We start from the raw sequence: 21591 nt of genomic DNA, 5'->3' as shown, positions 1-21591 counted from the left end.
CTGAGCCACAAGGGAAGCCCAAGAATACTGGAGTGGGTAGCCTATTCCTTCACCAGGAGATCTTCCTGGCCTAGGAATCAAACCAGGGTCTCCTGCTTGCAGGCAGATTCTTTACCAACTAAGCTATGAGGGAAGTGCCCCACTAAGTCATTCATGTGATTATAAATAGCAATATAGCTACATGTTTTTAGTTGTAAGTTTTGTTCTGCCTTTTCACAAGTGAAAATACTGAATTTTAAAAATTAATGTTAATTGCAGTAGTTTTATTTAAGACTTTCCAAACTTCTTTGAAGTTCTTTGCTGGTTGAAAGAGTTTTAAGTTTTAAGCCATACTCCTTGAAGTGTATGGGAAAATAGGGAGAAAAGGCCAAAGAAAGAGTAACAATTTACATTTTTCTTAAAAAATACATGCTTTCTGCCATCCTCTGCCACCATGGTGCCTATGCAAAAGCATGTGGTGAAGCAGGAAGCAGGTCTTGAAGTTTATTCTTGACTGTACCCATCTTATAGAAGATGGAAGCATGGATGCTGCCAATTTTGAGCAATTTCTTCAGGAGAGAATCAAAGTGAATGGAAAAGCTGGGAATCTTGGTGGAGGTATTATAACAATAGAAAAAAGGAAAGCAAGTTCACTGTAACTTCCAAGGTGCCTTTTGGTTCTGCATAGTTGTTAACAACAAAGTTATGAATTGCATTACTTTTAGATTAATTAAGATGAAGAGGAGGAAGATGAGAATTAACAGTTATCTGGAATATTTTTATGAGTTCCTGAATAAAATTTAGGACCCCTTCCAAAAATTTGTGTACGTTTTCTTTTGATTTCATAATTGGCCATGTTTATTTTCTCTCTTCCAATAAATTTTTGATTAAAATAGTTAATCCAGAAAGATCTCTGCTTGTGGTGTGTGTGTGTGTGTGTGTGTGTGTGTGTGTGTGTGTGTGTGTGTGTGTTAGTTGCACATTCGTGTCTGACTCTTGGTGACTCCATGGACTGGGACCAGCCAGGCTCCTATCTCCAAGGAATTCTCCAAGCAAGAATGCTGAAGTGGGTTGCCATTTCCTTCTCCAGGGGATCTTCCCAACCCAGAAACTGAATCTGTGTCTTCCCACATTGCAGGCAGATTCTTTAGCATTTAAGTTACCTTGGCTAATTCATCTTAGGAGCTTTTGAGAATTTTCGTGGCAGTACATACAATCTACATTATTTGCCATCGTCCATCCTTGCTAACATTCTCATATATGTTTATGAGCAACAAATTTATTCATTAGCATGTATACGTGATTAAAAGGTGTTTGCTTGTTTTGAATCATAGATTGGTGAAATTTGATAGGTCTTTGAAATGACTTTCATTCTTCAGAAAAAGAAATTAAAACCCAGAAAAATAAAATGATTCAGCCAGGTTCACAAGGCTGACCCAGACACACATTCCAGTAGTCATGTATGAATATGACAGTTGGACTATAAAGAAAGCTGAGCGCCAAAGAATTGATGCTTTTGAACAGTGATATTGGAGAAGACTCTTAACAGTGCCTTGGACTGCAAAGAGATCGAACCAGTCCATCCTAAAGGAAATCAGTCCTGAATATTCCTTGAAAGGACTGATGTTGAAGCTGAAACTTTAATACTTTGGCCACTGGATATGAAGAACTGACTCATTTGAAAACTCTGATACTGGGAAAGATTGAAGGTGGAGGAGAAGGGACGATGGAAGATGAGAAGGTTAGACGCCATCACCAACTCAATGGACATGAGTTTGAGCAGGCTTCGGGTGCTGGTGATGGACAGGGAAGCCTGGTGTGCTGCAGTTGGTGTTGTTGCCGAGTCAGATGCACCTGAATGACTGAACTGAACTGAACTCTATATATGTCTATACGTGAGCAATGAACTCTATATATGTCTATACGTGAGCAATGTAGATTTTGCTCTCTTGATAAGTTTAAGGCACACATCACTGCATTTCCATAAATATAGTTTTCATCATTATCTATATGTTGTGTGAACCTTTAAAATAATTGTTCCCTGTCAATTCACTAACATTTTTGATGAATTTCAGATGGTATCAAAAATTAAAAAATAAATCTTGTTTATATTATCGACATGGAGGCTTGAAAAGTCACAGAATTCCTTTCTGTTCATGGCTGTTACTAAGAGCATGGGCTCTGGAATCTGAGAACCTCACCTATGTTAAAATCTAACTCACAGTAAATCCTTGAAACCTTGAATGACCTCCTATTTGATGCCTTAATTTCATACTCTGTAAATTGGTATTATTATAGTAACTACTCCATTTCTTTTCTTGTTGTAATTGTTGATGATGTTGGTGAGCATAAAAAAGGGTGATCCATAAAAAGCATTTAGGGCAGTATCTAAAAATTGTAATTGCTATATAAATGTTAGCCATTAAATATATTTCTTCAGATTTGTTTTTTATGAATATAAATGTTTATCCATAGGATTTAAATCAAGTTAAATAAGATAATGTTCATAGACATCTCTCTTTTCAGAAATATTAATGAACCCCAGTAGTACCTAGAAAGTAATAAATTGACAGAATTTAAATATTTTTCTTGTTTTGAGTATACACATAATTTTATTGATTATAGTTTATCTTTTTTCAATGCACATTCTGTTTTCACTGCCAAAGAAAATAGATTACACAGTGTAATTTAAAAAATAGAAAGCACATTGTAATTTATATTGTTTTAGACAAATACTAGTTGTTAAGTTTAGCAGTTTGTTTTGACATAATTTATTGGAATTATGTATCATGTACCAATCTAGGCACTGGAATTATAACTATCATCACAGTCTAGCAAGGAAGACATACATTAAAAATGAATGTAATAACAGCACCATGTAAAAAGTGTTTAATACTATAATGCTAATAACATGTTATGTTAATACTATTTTAATAACAAGTAACTAAATAACAAGCATTTAATATTATGATGTCTTAAATCATTGTTCACCTGTTTTTGAGCAAGATTTTAGGAAAGAGAACACTTAACGATTTAAGACAATGAACATTGTAGTATTAAATAAATCAACATTCACCATGAAGAATTCATTCCGTTCTATGCAGTGAAAGTATAAGTACTGTTATCTTTTTTTTCAGAAGACTCTGTATTGGAAATCTACATTAGTAAATTGTTTACATCTTTCTATTTTTTTCCTTTTCTTTTTCATACTTTACCTTTTTGGATGACTAACATTAAGGCTTAAAAATCTTTTATCTGAACTAACAGCCAGACTTCTGCCATTTTTCAAATATCTTTCAAAAGCAGAAGAAAATTCACTTAGAATCATGACTATAATCCTGCAAACTATCACCAACAAAAATTAAAGCTGAACTACAGTGCTTCAGAACGAGTTCTATATTTTTGACAAATACTACAACTTATGAATTTTGACTCCAAGCCAGAATAACATGTTCTTACAATAATGTGTTCTCATTTGTAATATTCTCTAATAATATGATCTATAAGGAATTACAATTGCAAATCATCTTTGCTTTTAAAATATGCTCTTCTCCCAAATTTTATATGACGGTACTTGTTTGAATTTTCACACAGCATTTTTCGTCACACAAATAAGTGTCAGCTTCTGTCAGCTTCTTCATAGTGTTTAATACTATGATGTTCATTGTCTTAAATCATAAGTGTTCGCTTTCCCAAATTCTTGATCTCCCACCTGATTTTGAGCAAGACTTTAGGAAAGAGAACACTTATGATTTAAGGCGACGAACATTATAATATTAAATAAATCAATTAAAACAAATATAATAGTTTAAGGTGCATTGTTTATATAAGCACTACAGTATCAGCAAATGAAAGAAGGTAATAACATATGTAAACATTTGTTTATGAACTTAGGAAAAGGTGGAAAGGTTGACCCCTTTACTGTTTGTTTTGATATTGCCCTTCTTCCTTTCTGTATTCCTTGTTCACTGATAGTGTACTTCTCTTCTAGAAATCTCATAAGACCATAAATATTCTTAGTAAAAACCAACCTTTTGCATCAATCCTCTGAAGACTTTTGTGCTCTAAACTGTGTCCTTTTCATGTCTCTCCATTTCAATTACATTTTGTTTTCTCATTAGAACTGAGAACTCAGCCATGTTTCAGAATTGCTCATTTCCTAAATGATACCAATGCGTGACCCAGTAATCCTTTTGCAGGATTATTTGCATCTTACAAAGAAGATGCATGTTTATCCAGGACACTTTTAGTTTTGTTCATTTAGTGAGAGGCATTGTACAATAGTTAAAGTGAACATATTTTTGCATTGGATTGACCTGGGCAGAACCTAGTTTTTCAACTTGGAAGTTTATGTCTTAGAACAGTTTACTTCTTAATATCATTAAAATTTTTTTTCCAATAAAAAGGGATATGAGGGAAGGCTTAGGTGATGTAAAATAATTTATAGAGATAAGAAAAAATACTAAAATTAATGCTCATCTTTTATAACAGGAATGCTATAGATGGCAACAAGTCAGAGATCTGAAATAAGAAATTGGGTCAATGTAGAAGTTTTTGATGTGGTCGGTATCCCATAGGTAGCAACCAGCACACGTAGATGTGCTGTGTCTACACATAGCGCTTCTTGGCTGTTCTTGGCTTTCTTGATTTTTACCTTTGTTTCTGTTCTATTATTAGTTTAGAGCACCCCTGGTTGAAAATTTTAAACCCTAAAATTCTAATTTTTTATTCTATTCTAAATTGTTTTTTATCACATTCATGAACAGTGATTACCTTCATTCAGCCTGATACACCATACATAAGTTCATGTAGCACTTTCAATTAAGTGCTTTTCTGCACATATCTCATTTTTGAGTCACACGTAGGAAAAGTAACATCATAGGTGTTACATAGATGTTTCACCTCCATTTTCTAAATGACAAAACTGAATCTCAGAAGTTTTGCTCCTTTGGGAATTTTCAACTTTTTGGACTATATTGGAGCAGTGCTAGGTCCTGTGAATACCCATCTGCTCAATCCTTTTACTTATGTCTCACTCCCTTCACTTATGTCAGTTTTCACTAAAGGCTCTACAAATTGAAACACGTTAGTATGACATAAGGGGCTTCCCAGGTGGTGCTAGTGATAAAAATTCTGCCTGTTAATGCCAGAGTCACAAGAGATGCAGGTTAGATCCCTAAGTCAGGAAGATACCCTGGAGTAGGAAATGGCAATCCACTTTGGTATTCTTGCCTGAAAAGTTCCTGGTGGACTACAGTCCATGGTGTTGTAAAGAGTCAGACATGACTGAGCAACTGAGCACAGCACACACACATTGTTCCATAAGGGTGATACTATCACAGTGTCTTAGTTATTTTAGGAGATACTAAGACAAATGTACAATGGTGTGATCACTCACCTAGAGCCAGACATCCTGGAATGTGAAATCAAGTGGGCCTTAGGAAGCATCACTATGAACAAAGCTAGTGGAGGTGATGGAACTCCAGTGGAGCTATTTCAAATCCTGAAAGATGATGCTGTGAAAGTGCTGCACTCAATATGCCAGCAAATTTGGAAAACTCAGCAGTGGCCACAGGACTGGAAAAGGTCAGTTTTCATTCCAATCCCAAAGAAAGGCAATGCCAAAGAATGCTCAAACTATCACACAATTGCACTCATCTCACATACTAGTAAAGTAATGCTCAAAATTCTCCAAGCCAGGCTTCAGCAATACATGAACCATGAACTTCCTGATGTTCAAGCTGGTTTTAGAAAAGGCAGAGGAACCGGAGATCAAATTGCCAGCATCCGCTAGATCATCAAAAAAGCAAGAGAGTTCCAGCAAAACAGCTACTTCTGCTTCATTGACTATGCTAAAGCCTTTGTGTGGATCACAATAAACTGTGGAAAATTCTGAAAGAGATGAGCATACCAGACCACCTGACCTGCCTCTTGAGAAACCTGTATGCAGGTCAGGAAGCAACACAACTGGACATGGAACAACAGACTGGTTCCAAATGGGAAAAGGAGTACATCAAGGCTGTATATCGTCACCCTGCTTATTTAACTTATATGTGGAATACATCATGAGAAACGCTGGGCTGGAAGAAGCACAAGCTGGAATCAAGATTGCCGGGAGAAATATCAATCACCTCAGGTATGCAGACGAAACCACCCTTATGGCAGAAAGTGAAGAACTAAACAGCCTCTTGATGAAAGTGAAAGAGGAGAGTGAAAAAGTTGGCTTAAAGCTCAACATTCAGAAATCTAAGATCATGGCATCTGGTCCCATTACTTCATGGCAAATACATGGGGAAACAGTGGCTGACTTTATTTTTCTGGGCTCCAAAATCACTGCAGATGGTGATTGCAGCCATGAAATTAAAAGACACTTACTCCTTGGAAGGAAAGTTATGACCATCCTAGACAGCATATTAAAAAGCAGAGACATTACTTTGTCAATAAAGGTCCATCTAGTCAAGGCTATGGTTTTTCCAGTAGTCATGTACGGATGTGAGAGTTGGATTACAAAGAAAGCTGAGCACCGAAGAATTGATGCTTTTGAACTGTGGTGTTGGAGAAGACTCTTGAGAGTCCCTTGGACTGCAAGGAGATCCAACTAGTCCATCCTAAAGGAAACCAGTCCTGGGTGTTCATTGGAAGGACTGATGTTGAAGCTGAAACTCCAATATTTTGGCCACCTGATGTGAAGAGCTGACTCATTTGAAAAGACCCTGATGTTGGGAAAGATTGAAGGCAGGAGGAGAAGGGAACGACAGAGAATGAGATGGTTAGATGGTATCACCGACTCAAAGGACAGGAATTTGGGTTAACTCCAGGAGTTGGTGATGGACAGGGAGGCCTGGCGTGCATGACTGAGCGACTGAACTGAACTGAAGACAAATATATTTTAATAATCAACATAACAGCAATTAATATGTCTACATTAAGTGACATAATATACACCATTGTCCTGTGTAACACAGCTTTGATTTCATTTATAAATCTAAGTGTTCCCTTATTAAATGTTGCATTCTCTATTTGTTAATCTTGTCATTCTTTTTAAATTGATTGATCAAATATGTTGCTTTTCTTCGGATTTCCTCAAAAAGAGCCACTTAGTTTCCGAATGTGACTAGTCTACACAGAAAATACTTTATTAAAGTAATTTAAAATTCTTTTAAAGATGAATACTCCTGGTAAAAATATATTTTAAAAATCTAGTAATAAATTGCTGATTCATAGTCAAGATCCTGGCAATTAATTAATAAATTATGAATGGATGGTTTGAAAAACATACTTTGTTTGATACCTCTCAGATATAGATGTGACTAATATTTCTTGAAAATAATTTATTAAAATAATATACTTCATACATTAGTTCATTTTAACTGTTTTTCTTCTTTTTTAAGGTTTCAGCAGAGCAGCTTTACCATTTGGGTTAGTTCGTCGAGAATTATCCTGTGAAGGTTATTCTATAGATCTGCGATGTCCGGGCAGTGATGTTATCATGATTGAGAGCGCTAATTATGGTCGGACAGATGACAAGATTTGTGATGCTGACCCATTTCAGATGGAGAATACAGACTGCTACCTCCCAGATGCCTTCAAAATTATGACTCAAAGGTAAACCTTCATGTGTTAATATCCAATTTTAGCTACAACATCTAAATTAGTGAAAGTGTTATCATAATTCCATACTGGATGGATACTGTCCATATCTCAGCCTATTCATTAAACTGAGTTAGGGTTTCCCTACTAATGTTGATTTCCATTTTATATAGATCGACATATTTATACATTGACATAGATAATGACATAGACTGAATTATTATACATTTTTTATATATCATATAATAAAGAGTAATCAATATATAGTCTTGTTTTTTAAGTCTTCAAAATTTTGAAATATTTTATAATATCAAGAATGTTTCAGTGTCTCAGTCTTTAGCAGTAATTGCTTCTTAATTTTTTTAATGAGTAAACTTCATTTTTCAGCAAAAATTAGCAGAATGTACATAGAATTATCACATTCCGTTTGCACACATGTTCAACTTCCTTAACCATTGACATTCCGACATCCCTTACCACAGTGTTACATTTGTTATAATACATGAGCTCACATTGAGCTCACATCATTATCACCCAAAATCCTCCCTTTGCATTAGGGTTCACTCTTGCTGTTGTACATTCTGTGGGTTTTGAAAAATTTATAATGACCCTTATCTACCACTACAATATCATACAGAACATTTTGATCTAAAAATCCTGTGTCCCACCTACTCCTTCCTCCCTCCATCAGACCCCTAGCAACCACTGATCTTACTATTTTCTTACAGTTTTGCCTCTTCTAGAATGTCATATTGGAGAAGGCAATGGCACCCCACTCCAGTACTCTTGCCTAGAAAATAACCATGGACAGAGGAGCCTGGTAGGGGTTGCTAAGAGTCGGAGACGACTGAGTGACTTCACTTTCATTTTGCAGCAGCAGCAAAATGTCATATAGTTGGAATCATGCAGTATGTAACCTTTTCAGATTGGTTTCTTTCACATAGTAATATGCACTTAAGTTTCCTCCATATCTTTTCATGGCTTAAAAACTCATTTTTTAAAAGTGTTAAATAATATTCCATAGTCTGGATGTACTGCAGTTTATCCATTCACCAACTGAAGGACTTGTTGATTGCTTCCAAGTTTTGGCAATTATGAATAAAGCTTCTGTGAACATCTGTTTAGGTTTTTGCGTGGACATAAGTTTTCAGCTCATTTGGGCAAGTACGAAGAAGCATCATTTGTTGGATCTTATGGTAGGAGTGTAATTAGTTTTGTATGAAACTGCCAAAATGTCTTTCAAAGTCGCCGTACCATTTTTCATTCCCATTGACAGTGAATGAAGGGTGCACCATACCTTCACCAACACTGACTGTTGTTAATGCTTTGCATGCAGTGAGTGCTTCCCAGGTGGGTCAGCAGTAAAGAATACACCTGCCAGTGTCAGAGACACAGGAGACACAGGTTCTCTGCCTGGGTCAGGAAGATAATCTGGAGGAAGAAGTGGCAAGTCACTCTTGGTATTCTTGCGTGATATTCCATGGACAGATGAGCCTAGCAGGCTGTAGCCCGTGGGGTCGCAAAGAGTCAGGCATAAGTGAAGCCACTTAGCACACATGCCTGCAATGACATATCATGTTGAACATCCCTGAATAGACGTACTGGCCATTTATTTATGCTTATTAGTGAAGTGTCTGTTCTGGTCCTTTCCCCTTTTTTAATTGGGTTGTTTTCTTACTGTTTAGCTTTAAGAGATTTTTTATTTTACTTTTAATTTTTTTTGGCTGTGCCGCAAGGCCTGCAGGACCACAGTTCCCCAACCAGGAATTGAATCCATGCATTCTGCTCTGGAAGCATGGAGTGCCAAACCCTGGACCAGCAGAGAATTCCTTTTAAGAGTTTTTTTTTTAATAAGTATATTTTAGATAAGAATCCTTTATTACATATGTCTTTTGCAAATATTTCCTCTCAATCGATGACTGTATTAGTGCTCAGTTTTAAAAAAAAGCAAACAAGATAAAAACAACACATTATGAAAGCTAAGAAAACTTAGTAGTGCTCATTGTCTCTCTTTCTTGATGGTTAGATAGATAGATAGAAAATGGTGATAGTTTAGTCGTCAAGTCTTATCTGGCTCTTTGTGACTCCATGGACTATAGCCTGCTAAGCCCCTCTGTCCCAGGCAAGAATACGGGAGTGAGTAGCCATTTCTTTGTCCAGGGGATCTTCCTGACCCATGGATTGATCCTGGGTCTTGTATGTTGCAGGTGAATTCTGTACTGACTGGGCCACCAGGAAAGCCAAGAGAGAAAATAGAGAGAGAGAGAGAGAGAGAGAGAGAGAGAGAGAGAGAGAGAGAGAATGGAAAGAAGGAAGGAAGATAGATGGAAAGAAAAAAGGAAAGAAGACAGAAAGATATTTGGGTAATAAACAATTGGTTAATTTTGTATTTTAAGATTGAGGTACTAGAAAGTATTATAAACTATAAAACATGAATGGTATCTCTTAACTGGAGAGTTGACCTTCCTACAAGTAAATAGAATATGAAAAACTGCTGCCAATGTTTATGGACTTTCTCTGCCATAACACAGATTACCTAATTCTTGGCATCTTTTTTTTTGTTTTGTTAAGTTTAGTACTCGTGGCATGTTAATTAGAGTTTTCTTATATGTAAGATATTAAAAGAAGATTTACTTATGATTGAACTAAGACAGTTGCTGCCGCTGCTAAGTCGCTTTAGTCGTGTCTGACTCTGGGCGACCCCATAGACGGCAGCCCACCAGGCTCCCACCATCCCTGGGATTCTCCAGGCAAGAACACTGGAGTGGGTTGCCATTTCCTTCTCCAATGCATGAAAGTGAAAAGTGAAAGTGAAGTTGCTCAGTTGTGTCTGACTCTTAGTGACCCTATGGACTGCAGCCCACCAGGCTCCTCTGTCCATGGGATTTTCTAGGCAAGAGTACTGGAGTGGGGTGCCACTGCCTTCTCCAACTAAGACAGTAATATCCAGCATTTTCTGTTATTTAGAACATAAAAGGAGAAGGTAGTGGCAACCCACTCCAGTGCCCTTCCCTGGTGAATTCCATGTACAGAGGAGCCTGATGGGCTGCAGTCCATGGGGTCGCTAGGAGTTGGACACGACTGAGTGACTTCACTTTCACTTTTCACTTTCATGCATTGGAGAAGGAAATGGCAACCCACTCCAGTATTCTTGCCTGGAGGATCCCAGGGACGGGGGAGCCTGGTGGGCTGCTGTCTGTGGGGTTGCACAGAGTTGGACATGACTAAAGCGACTTAGCAGCAGCAGCAGAACATAAAAACTCTGATGGAAAACAAGTTTGACAGAGTTTGTTATACATTACTGATTTTGGATTTTTTAAGAAAAAATACTAGGAAAACGCTTTATCTTTCTGTTCAAAGCCTTTACTCTCTCCTGATTCTTTTCCTCCACTGAAAGCAATCTTTTGTCCAGTTTTGTAGCTTATATGCTCTTGCTGCTAAGTCGCTCAGTTGTGTTCGACTCTTCGCGACCCTATGGACTGCAGCCTACCAGGCTCCTTCGCTCATGGGATTTTCCAGGCAAGAGTACTGGAGTAGGTTGCCGTAGTCTACGTTCAAGTAAAACAGTACATCTTTGGGATCTGATCAGTGTAGGCACAATGAAAACATCCAAATGTGATAAGAGCAACAAAGGAAATAATGGAAAAACTATTTTGAAAAAAATTCAGTCCCTAAGAATATGGGTACAAATTGCTGTAAAATCTCTAATTTCATACAGAATACATATTAACATATTTTTATTGATAGCACATTATAGTTAAGTAGGTTTTTTGTTAATGTTGATACTGATCAAGATATTTTTAATAAATAAGAGAATATGTAATACTTTTAAAATATTTCCATCAAAATGTTTTTATGTTTAGTTTGAAAAGGGTAGTTATTAAAAAAAGGTAAAATCTTATTTCCACAAATGGCACTGGGTAAATGTTGCTTCTTTTTTTTTTTTTTTGCACAAAAGTCCTTTATAGACTTGAAATCTAGCTTGTGAAACAAACTGCAAAACATAATTTACCTTCTTTGGAGGAATGAATTCTGTGCTCCAATAAGATAGTAATAGAACAATTTGCACATAGTATTGCAAAAATTGGGAACTGCCTATATTAGGTGGACATTTACATGTTGATCCTACTGTTCAGTGGTAGTGATATGAGATGAATATCTAAAATTATGCCAGAGAGAAATAGGAAGTGAAAAATGATTATGTATAATTACCTGTTTTTATTAGACTGACAGGCAAAAAGCAGTGAGAATTAGTATAAAGAGAATCTGAAAGACCTGGCTCTGAAGATTTGTACATTGTAGCTAACTTTTGTTTATGAGTTTATATATTTAAATACGTGGTTGAGTATCTAGCACAACACATAAGCCTTATCCTACTTCTAAATATAAATATAATGACATGTTATAGTAAATGTACAAAATAAGATAGCAAGTAATTTTCATTGTTTTATTATATTATGAAAGTAGGGCTACTTTTTTACAATACTTTTTTTTTTTTAATTTTCACTGGGCTGGGTCTTCGTTGCTGGTTGAGCTTTTTTCCCTGGTTGTGGCAAGCAGGAGCTACTCTTTAGTTGCAGTGCATGGGCCTCTCATTTCAGTGGCTTCTCTTGTTGCAGAAAACAGGCTCTAGAGCATGGGCTCAGTAGTTGTGGCACATGGATTTAGTTGCCCCATGGCCTGTGGAATCTCCCTGGAACAGAGATCTAACCCATGTCTCCTGCATTAGCAGGCAAATTGTTTACCACTAAACCACCAGGGAAACCCTTGATGACACATTTTAAAGAAACTAAAATTTGTGCATATTTAAATCCTATGAAAGCAAACTGCTGTTTCCTTGTTATGAAAATTTCTAATCAATTTATGGTATGTTAGTGAAAATAAAGAGTTCTAACACTGCCTATAGAAACTCTATTTTTAAATTGTTTTATTATATTAGTGGCTTTATAATTATGTAATCAACACAGTGACGATTAAAATGTTAACATTTTATTGACAAGGAATACAGTGTTAAGATGACCTAAATAATGAGTTTCACAGTGGTAATTTATCAGTACTCCATTCTGTGCATGTTAGATTAAAAACCCTAAAGGAAGTCTACCATATCTGACTGTTACATAGTTTCAAATAACTGTAAGAAAAATAGGTAGACAATATTTTTGCAACTGAAATATTACAGAATAATTATTGACTATGTAGAATACTTGTCCCTTTTTAAATATACTCTTTCAGTATTTACAAATAAAGTAAGAGCTTTTTCACCAAATCCTAATAATTTGGCAAAATTTTTCCATTTATAATCAAAAGATATGTTAATAATTTTTAAAATCAGACTTTTTTTCTTTAATGTAGGAAATTCCTGTTTGGAAAGATTTTTTTTTTCTATTATAGTTGAAATTCCCCACTTTTTGCATATAGTAATAGATAACACAGAAATTTCAATGCCATTAAAATATGTTTATATTTTACTTCAAGGCTTTTTTACCTGCCTTCCTCACTGTCATCACTTCACCAGTTAAGAGTCAACTAAGTGAAAACACTTGTTATTCTTTGTGGTAAAAGTATTAATAATCATTATTTATTATCCATTTTATATTTCCTGCTTATTTAAAACTATGCAACCAAGGCTTTTTTAGTAACTGGTTCTATTATCTTTTAAGTATATTGAATAGCTCATCCTGAAAAGTAAGAAATAAAACTCTTTCCTAAATGATAAGTGTTTTAATACTCTATAAAATAATCACCATTAGAGATAATTTTTAGCACTCTTTGAAGATAATTGTGAGTTCACTTAAATATGAAATAGTTTCAACACTTTGAATTCATTAAGGCAAATTAAAAAAAACCCTATTCTCATCAAATACTCTGAAGTATTTGGTGAATAAATTAGAATTTTGCTAAAAAATAGTGTTTGTAACATTGGGTACAATCTAGTTACAGTGATGTGCTAAATTTGTTTCTAAGTTACTCTTCTGTTACTGTTTATAACTGTCTCTTCATTTCTTCACTCTAAGAATTTGCCAGTTCTCATCCAAGTAGTCTGTTGCCTTAGATTATGGTTTGCAGTTGCCCTTAACATTTGTTATAGCACTGGTCAAGAGATCTGAAAGTGAGAAAGCAGGTAAATGTTTACTGCATTAAAAAAAATAATAATAAATATTGGGTTAATGGGCATAGGTAGGTTCAGTTTTTCAGAGTCTGAACTTATACTATTAGATGTACATCAGTGTAACTTTCTCATTGCAGAGAAGTTCTAAAAGTAATCTGTACTGCCCTCGAGAAGATGGTAAAAATATTCCTCAGTTTTTCCCTATGGTGGGAAAGGTGTATTTTGGGTAACTGATTCCAAGATAAGTCCTTTTGATTGTGTGGAAATTGCCCGAGGAAAATAAAATAGTGCCCAAGCTTAGGGAACTAGCCTGATTCTTTTTAAGATTTTAGCCAATTTTTTTAAGCCTACTTATGGATACCAACTGGATAGAACCTCTTAGAACAACTACAGTAGGTTTCTTATTAAATAAAATTGATTATATTTTTGGTGGTTAAACTACCAATTTAAATTCTTCCAAGTTGGGAAACCTGGTAGAATATAAATAAGTAGTTAAGCTATCCATTGTTAATACAGATCTGGCACTCAAAAGAGTATTGAAAGAAAAACATACAGATGAAGCAAACATAAATGTAAGGTTGGTAGTTTTAGGCGAATAGATGATGTTACAGGGGTTATGCAGTTGGTATGTGCAAAAGCTCTAGAGAACCCCTACACTTAAGGTGAAAAGGTAAAGGTACCATCTAGGAAACCAGAATGAAAACAGGAGGGTAATGTCTCATAGTGAAGTGAAGTGAAGTTGCTCAGCCGTGTCTGACTCTTTGCGACTCCATGGACTGTCGCCTACCAGGCTCCTCAGGCGACAGTCCATGGAGTTTTTCAGGCAAGAGTACTGGAGTGAGTTGCCATTTCCTTCTCTAGGGAATCTCCCTGACCCAGGGATCGAATCCAGGTCTCCTGCATTGCAGGCAGATGCTTTACCATCTGAGCCACAAGGCAGCACTAAAGTGTGAAAGTGAAAGTGAAGTCTCTCAGTCGTGTCTGACTCTTTGTGACCCCGTGGACTGTAGCCTACAAGGCTCCTCTGTCCATGGGATTCTCCAGACAAGAATACTGGAGTGGGTTGCCATTTCCTTCTCCAGGGGATCTTCCCAACCCAGGGATCGAACCTGGGTCTCCTACATTGCAGGCAGATGCTTTATCCTCTGAGCCACCACGGAAGCCAGTTTTTTCTTTTTTTTTACACTAAAGTGTAAGAGAGATTCATTTTTTCCCTTATTAATGATGAAGAATTTTATTCTACTTAGTTTAAATAAAAGAACATATTAGGATTTTCAGGATGGGAGAGTTTCAGGATGGAAATCAACAAAGCAGCATTCAGCCTTGCATAGACCAGAAGATGTAGGTACTACTCTACAGTCACAGACATCCAAGAAAGGAATAAACACTAGATTAATGAAGTAGGAGTACAGTTCAGAGATTTTTAACTTAAGGGAAAAAAGTCTAGCTTTTTGAACATGGGAACAATTTAATAAATAAGTAAGAGACAAAACTGATTTCAGAGCCTAGATCTTGTCTAAAAAGTTTGGGATGATGAAAGTAAGCTTGATGAGTAGGGACCAAATTAATGTATTCCCATCCTGTACCCCATTCAGTAACTTCTGTATCCTTGAATTTTCTTCTTCTAAACTTTTCAATGCCCCAACCTATTATCTTTAAATATGATAATTACATTTTAACATTGTTAATACAATAGCAATTCAAGTGGTAAAGATTTCTTGTGTGCCTGAGCATTTGATAAAAGGTGTTATTTTATATATATGTTCATTCCTTTTTTGTTTTCTGTTCCATGATTCTTTGTTACAGTAGGTCGTAGAATGAGACTGAAAAGATGCACACATTGACTCTTTCACCTCTCTTCTTGCTACGAAGCAGGACACACAACTAGGGACCCATTTTATGAAGGAAAAAACATAGGCCATTGCTTCCTTTTTAAGAGAGTTATGGAATAACAGATTGTTGGAACTGCTGAGAAATTTGGGACTCATCATACTGTAGTTCTCTCATTTTACACTGAAAAGTCAACTGTCATTGTAGTCAAAGCACTCATTCACATTTGTAGCACATATATTCTCCTCACTTATTTTAAAAATATCTTTGGGAAGAAATGGGCAATATAATACCTTCTTTTTATTTTGTGAGCCTTGAAAAAGGTTGAATTATTCATCTCAGAGGCTGAAACCTCAAAGTATCTATAAGTTGCATGAAGATTGATTTTAAATAATATTTAATAATCATTTTAAAATAATTCTGTTATCTAGGTTTTGTATATATACTTATATTATTTTCAAGTATACTAACAGATACTAAGTATGTATAAAATATTTAAAGAAAGGTGATACTTAAATGCATGCATAGATCTACACAAAACCCTCGTATGACAACTGATGGATGTTAGAAGATCCTTAGAAGTTAAGCAAGAAAATTCATTAAATTCCAGCTGCAATTCTACAAGTGTTCTCTGGCTAACTTCAGTGTAGGCATGCTCTCCTTGACATAAAACCTTTTCCAATTTTATACTGATGGTTCAGTCTTTATAAAGAAACTTTATATCCAAGTCAGAGCTACATGAAGGAGGTTTTATTCAATTCTTTGTTCCCTGATCTCTTTATAGGTATCAATAAACTTAAAACCCATCTAAGATATTCATATCCCTTTCATATTAATTTTTAGTGGGGAAAATTAGCTATATCTGCCTTATCTAATTAGATGTTTTATAATAATTTAGGGGTTGGCATATTTTATTTTTGTATTATTATCCATACTTGCTAGTCAGGGTACCCTTCTCTTGCTTAGTATATTTATTCAGTGCACCTATTCATTCTCATAGGGTTTAAGCCTGCATTTCTGAGAAACTGCAGTCTTACCTTTATGCTGTTTATCCCAAGTGTTTTTATCTATCTGTGGTGTCAGGTTTATCAACCATTTGTCCATTAAGATAAAATGCATCTGGGGAAAAATAAATAAATACTACTAACTCATCATCTATGTGATGTATTTAGGTTATTTTCTGTTGAGTGATGGATTTGCGCTAATTCTTTCTCTCTTGGCTTAATTTGTTTTTAGACAACTAACTGGAATTACAAACACCTCTCTTTATCCAAGGTTTGGGACGTTACAGTACAGACTCTTGAACCTTAGTACAGTAAATAACCATTAAAGCTGTTACTGATATATCTAATTGGACACATACTTTGCATGTCACTTACTGATGGGCATTTAAACCAAAGAACTCATTATAGAAAGGAAAGACTATTGGCAATAATAAACTTGAACCATATTAAACATTCACATTTAGTGTGCAAAAAAGACTAATAAAATGGCTTAGAAGACAAATCATCTAAATATCCCTTATGACCTTGCTTATAAAATGTAGGTGAAAGGAACAATGTCACATCTAAGATTCTGCCCTACAGAGTCCTCTGTTTCTTCTTTTAAGATGAAAATTGTAAAATAATTCTTATGGACTGCAGCCCACCAGGCTCCTCCATCCATGGGATTTTCCAGGCAAGAGTACTGGAGTGGGGTGCCATCTCCTTCTCCTGGATGAAGACTGAGAGTAAAAGTGTGAACTTCTGGTTTTACTGGTACTACTTCCCTGTAGCTCAAATGGTAAAGAATTTACCTGCAATGCAGGAGACCAGGGTTTGATCCCTGGATTGGGAAGTTCCTCTGGGGTAGGGAGTGGCAATCCACTTCAGTATTCTTGTCTGGAGAATCCCATGGACATAGAAGCCTGGCAGGCTACAGTCCATGGGTTCTCAAAAGAGTCAGACATGACTGAGTGACTAACACACACAAACACACACACACATGCACGCACGCACGCACGCACACACACACATGCACATGCACACACACGAGTAATATATGGATTTTACCCTTATGTATTGTTGGTCAAGGAAGCCAGAATCATTTTCTCTACGGACACTACATTACTGATTTTCAGAATTTCCTAGGGATTATTCAGTGAAATTAAGAGCCTTAAATAATACCATAAGAATTCGAGTTTGATTTGATTTTTGGACAGATACTAGTCAGATGAAAGATAGGGATGATAGTTTTTAAAAGTAACGACATATCTCATTTAATCTCTGGCGTTTTTATTTTTGAAACTAAAGTGGAGAGGTGAATAAATAAAAGTAAGTGTGAACATCCATTTGATATAGATTCTATTTATAATAATCTTTTCATAATCTTAGTTATTATTTATTCTAGCTTTCTCATTTGAAAGATTAGTTTATGGATGAAATGATAGTGGCATTTCAGTACTACATGTATTGTCATATATCTTGTAGATTTTTACTCTTTTAGAGCATTCTCTCATACACTAAACATTGGTTTCTATTTAAAAAGGAAATTTAAAGAAACTAATTTATTAATTGACCAAAACCAAGTGTAATTCAGCATTATGTTGCTAAAATGTTCTGGCCAATGAAATGTTTAGTAACTAGATGAATGCATACTAAATCTGCTTACATAAGACTTATTTTCAAATACCGATTTGAGTAGTTTTGTAAAAGTATGATTTCTTTTTATTGTGTACCTGGTTTCTGAAGTCATACTTCTAGCATCAGTGTATAAATATGGATTACCAGTTCAGTTCAGTCAGTCGCTCAGTTGTGTCTGACTCTTTGCGACCCCATGAATCGCAGCACGCCAGGCCTCCCTGTCCATCACCAACTCCCTGAGTTCACTCAGATTCATGTCCATCGAGTCAGTGATGCCATCAAGCCATCTCATCCTCTGTAGTCCTCTTCTCCTCTTGCCCCCAATCCCTCCCAGCATCAAAGCCTTTTCCAGTGAGTCAACTCTTCGCATGAGGTGGCCAAAGTACTGGAGTTTCAGCTTTAGCATCATTCCCTCCAAAGAAATCCCAGGGCTGATCTCCTTCAGAATGGACTGGTTGGATCTCCTCACAGTCCAAGGGACTCTCAAGAGTCTTCTCCAACACCACTGTTCAAAAGCATCAATTCTTCGGCGCTCAGCCTTCTTCACAGTCCAACTCTCACATCGATACATGACCATGGGAAAAACCATAGCCTTGACTAGACAGACCTTAGTCGGCAAAGTAATGTCTCTGCTTTTGAATATGCTATCTAGGTTGGTCATAACTTTTCTTCCAAGGAGTAAGCGTCTTTTAATTTCATGGCTGCAGTCACCATCTCCAGTGATTTTGGAGCCCAGAAATTAAAGTCTGACACTGTTTCCACTGTTTCCCCATCTATTTCCCATGAAGTGATGGGACCAGATGCCATGATCTTTGTTTTCAGAATGTTGAGCTTTAAGCCAACTTTTTCACCCTCCACTTTCACTTTCATCAAGAGACTTTTCAGCTCCTCTTCACTTTCTGCCATAAGGGTGGTGTCATCTGCATATCTGAGGTTATTGATATTTCTCCCGGCAATCTTGATTCCAGCTTGTGTTTTTTCCAGTCCAGTGTTTCTCATGATGTACTCTGCATATAAGTTAAATAAGCAGGGTGACAATATACAGCCTTGACGTACTCCTTTTCCTATATGGAACCAGTCTGTTGTTCCATGTCCAGTTCTAACTGTTGCTTCCTGACCTGCATACAGATTTCTCAAGAGGCAGGTCAGGTGGTCTGGTATTCCCATCTCTCTCAGAATTTTCCAGTTTATTGTGATCCACACAGTCAAAGGCTTTGGCATAGTCAATAAAGCAGAAAATGATGTTTTTCTGGAACTCTCTTGCTTTTTCCATGATCCAGCAGATGTTGGCAATATGATCTCTGGTTCCTCTGCCTTTTCTAAAACCAGCTTGAACATCAGGGAGTTCACAGTTCATGTATTGCTGAAGCCTGGCTTGGAGAATTTTGAGCATTACTTTACTAGCATGTGAGATGAGTGCAATTGGCAATGGCTTTCTTTGGGATTGGAATGAAAACTGACTTTTTCCAGTTCTGTGGCCACTGCTGAGTTGATCCATAAAAAAGTATAACATAAAAATAGTTTAGTTTGAGCAAATAAAAATTGATACTTAATCACAGTTATAAAGAAAATACCACTCCAGTATTCTTCCCTGGAAAATCCCATCGACGGAGGAGGCTGGTGGGCTGCAGTCCATGGGGTCGCTAAGAGTCAGGCACGACTGAGCGACTTTACTTTCACTTTTCACTTTCATGCATTGGAGAAGGAAATGGAGACCCACTCCAGTGTTCTTTTCTGGAGAATCCTAGAGATGTTGGAGCCTGGTGGGCTTTCCATCTATGGAGTCACACAGAGTCGGACACGAGTGAAGCAGCAGCAGCATAAAGAAAATAAAATTTTACTTTAAAATTTCAAATAAAATATAGCCACTGATTTTTTAAATTATGGGCTTTTTTTCCTATTTCTTCTATGAAAAACTCATAAATAAATGCTACTGAACTGTGATATATTGCATATTTTCTACCAGTTTAAAAAATGAAAAATTATGATTGCAGGTTCACTTAAGAATTTAGAATTATTTATTTTATACCGTTCATATTTTTCTTATTAATAAATTTATATATTCATTGAAGCTTTGGGGTAGTTCCACTGTATGAAAATAATGCTATTTATTATTTTATATATTTTATTATGTCATAATAAGAAAACAATTTTGAGTAAAGTTGAGAATTTTCCATTTTTATAGTTTCTTTTTATTTTACTGAAGTTTCTAATTAAGTTAAAAAAGTTGCCTATATGTTATTTGGTAGAGAAATATTTTTAATTGCTTGTTTACTATAAATCCTTGTTTTATTTTCTTACTAGCAGTTTAACTGCTTGACTTTGCCACATCAAAAACATAGCAATTGTGAGTCATTATCATTCAGTTGTTCAATTGTTTAAAAACAGCTAAACTAGCCTTTATTATGGCCCCATTAATTTTTCCATATGTTATATAATGAGATTGCATAACCTATACTATATTAATAGTAACAGGAAACACCAGAATGGATATTTAGTTTGTATATTTCCTAAGGAAATTTACTGTGGGTAATTAGATTTCTAAAAGCATTTTACTAATATTTATGTCTTACATATTTTAGAGTCTTAAATCTTTTTTATTATTTTCTTCAGATATCTTTTTAGCAGTTTAGTTAGGATTTTTAGTGCTGTTATTTCACAATTAAGATGAAAAGTAGTATCTCTCAGATGTTTCTAGATAAAATCTAGTTTTTAAGAAATACAAAGAAGTGAGCAATTCTGTAATCTTAATATTTATTTCCTCTAAACCAGTCAAGTGTATGGGGTAGCTAATATGTGTTGTAGTTCTCTCAATATTTTTTTGGCATAAAGACATGGTTTTCAGAATAAAGACATGGTTTTCTTCAACCAATAAAGACATGGTTTCAGAATGCGCCTTGGCCTTGAAGAGAATGTCTGAAATGAGAGTCCCTCTATATAAGTTGTCAATTTCAAGACACCTTTCTGTTTTTTCAGACTTCTTAATGAAGTCACCTGTAATTTCTGAAAATAGTACTGTTTCTAAAGGTAGATTTTTCCATCAATCTCTTAATGAATCTTAAATGTAAGAGTGCTTTACTTTCATAGACCTCTTCCACAACATTCTCAGAGTCCCAAGCAACATACTCACAGGGGCACGTTTTTGAAAATTTTGCTGAAGTATGGTATTTAAACACAATCTTTTATGGTTTTGATTTCATTCTCTGACTCCTCTGTTGTAATTCCTCTCATTTATGGTTGCTTAGGGGGATCCTGTTAAGTGTAGGTTCCGTTGGTGATAAATTCAGTTTGAGTTTAATGGGGTTATTTTTATGTTGTTTTCTGGACACTCGTGCTCATGCTCAGTTGCTCAGTCATGTCTAACTCTTTATGACACCATGGACTGTAGCCTGCCAGGCTCCTCTGTCCATGGGATTTTATAGGCAAGAATACTGGAGTTGGTTGCAATTTCCATCTCTAGGT

At 35.8% G+C, this 21591-nt stretch overlaps 1 protein-coding gene across 11 annotated transcripts in view; it reads left to right on the top strand.

The window, feature by feature from the left end:
- The window catches only part of ADGRL2 (adhesion G protein-coupled receptor L2), a 207716-nt gene that overhangs the window by 108897 nt on the left and 77228 nt on the right, over window positions 1–21591 (top strand). For all 11 annotated transcript variants that reach the window (XM_040232461.1, XM_040232468.1, XM_040232470.1 and 8 more), the window contains exon 3: window positions 7371–7584. In XM_040232461.1, coding sequence (XP_040088395.1) covers window positions 7371–7584 — 214 coding nt within the window. The remainder of the gene's footprint in view (window positions 1–7370; window positions 7585–21591) is intronic.

Source organism: Oryx dammah, unplaced genomic scaffold, assembly GCF_014754425.2.
Source record: "Oryx dammah isolate SB20612 unplaced genomic scaffold, SCBI_Odam_1.1 HiC_scaffold_28, whole genome shotgun sequence".
Lineage (NCBI taxonomy): Eukaryota > Metazoa > Chordata > Mammalia > Artiodactyla > Bovidae > Oryx > Oryx dammah.
This window is presented reverse-complemented; position numbering and strand designations above follow the sequence as displayed.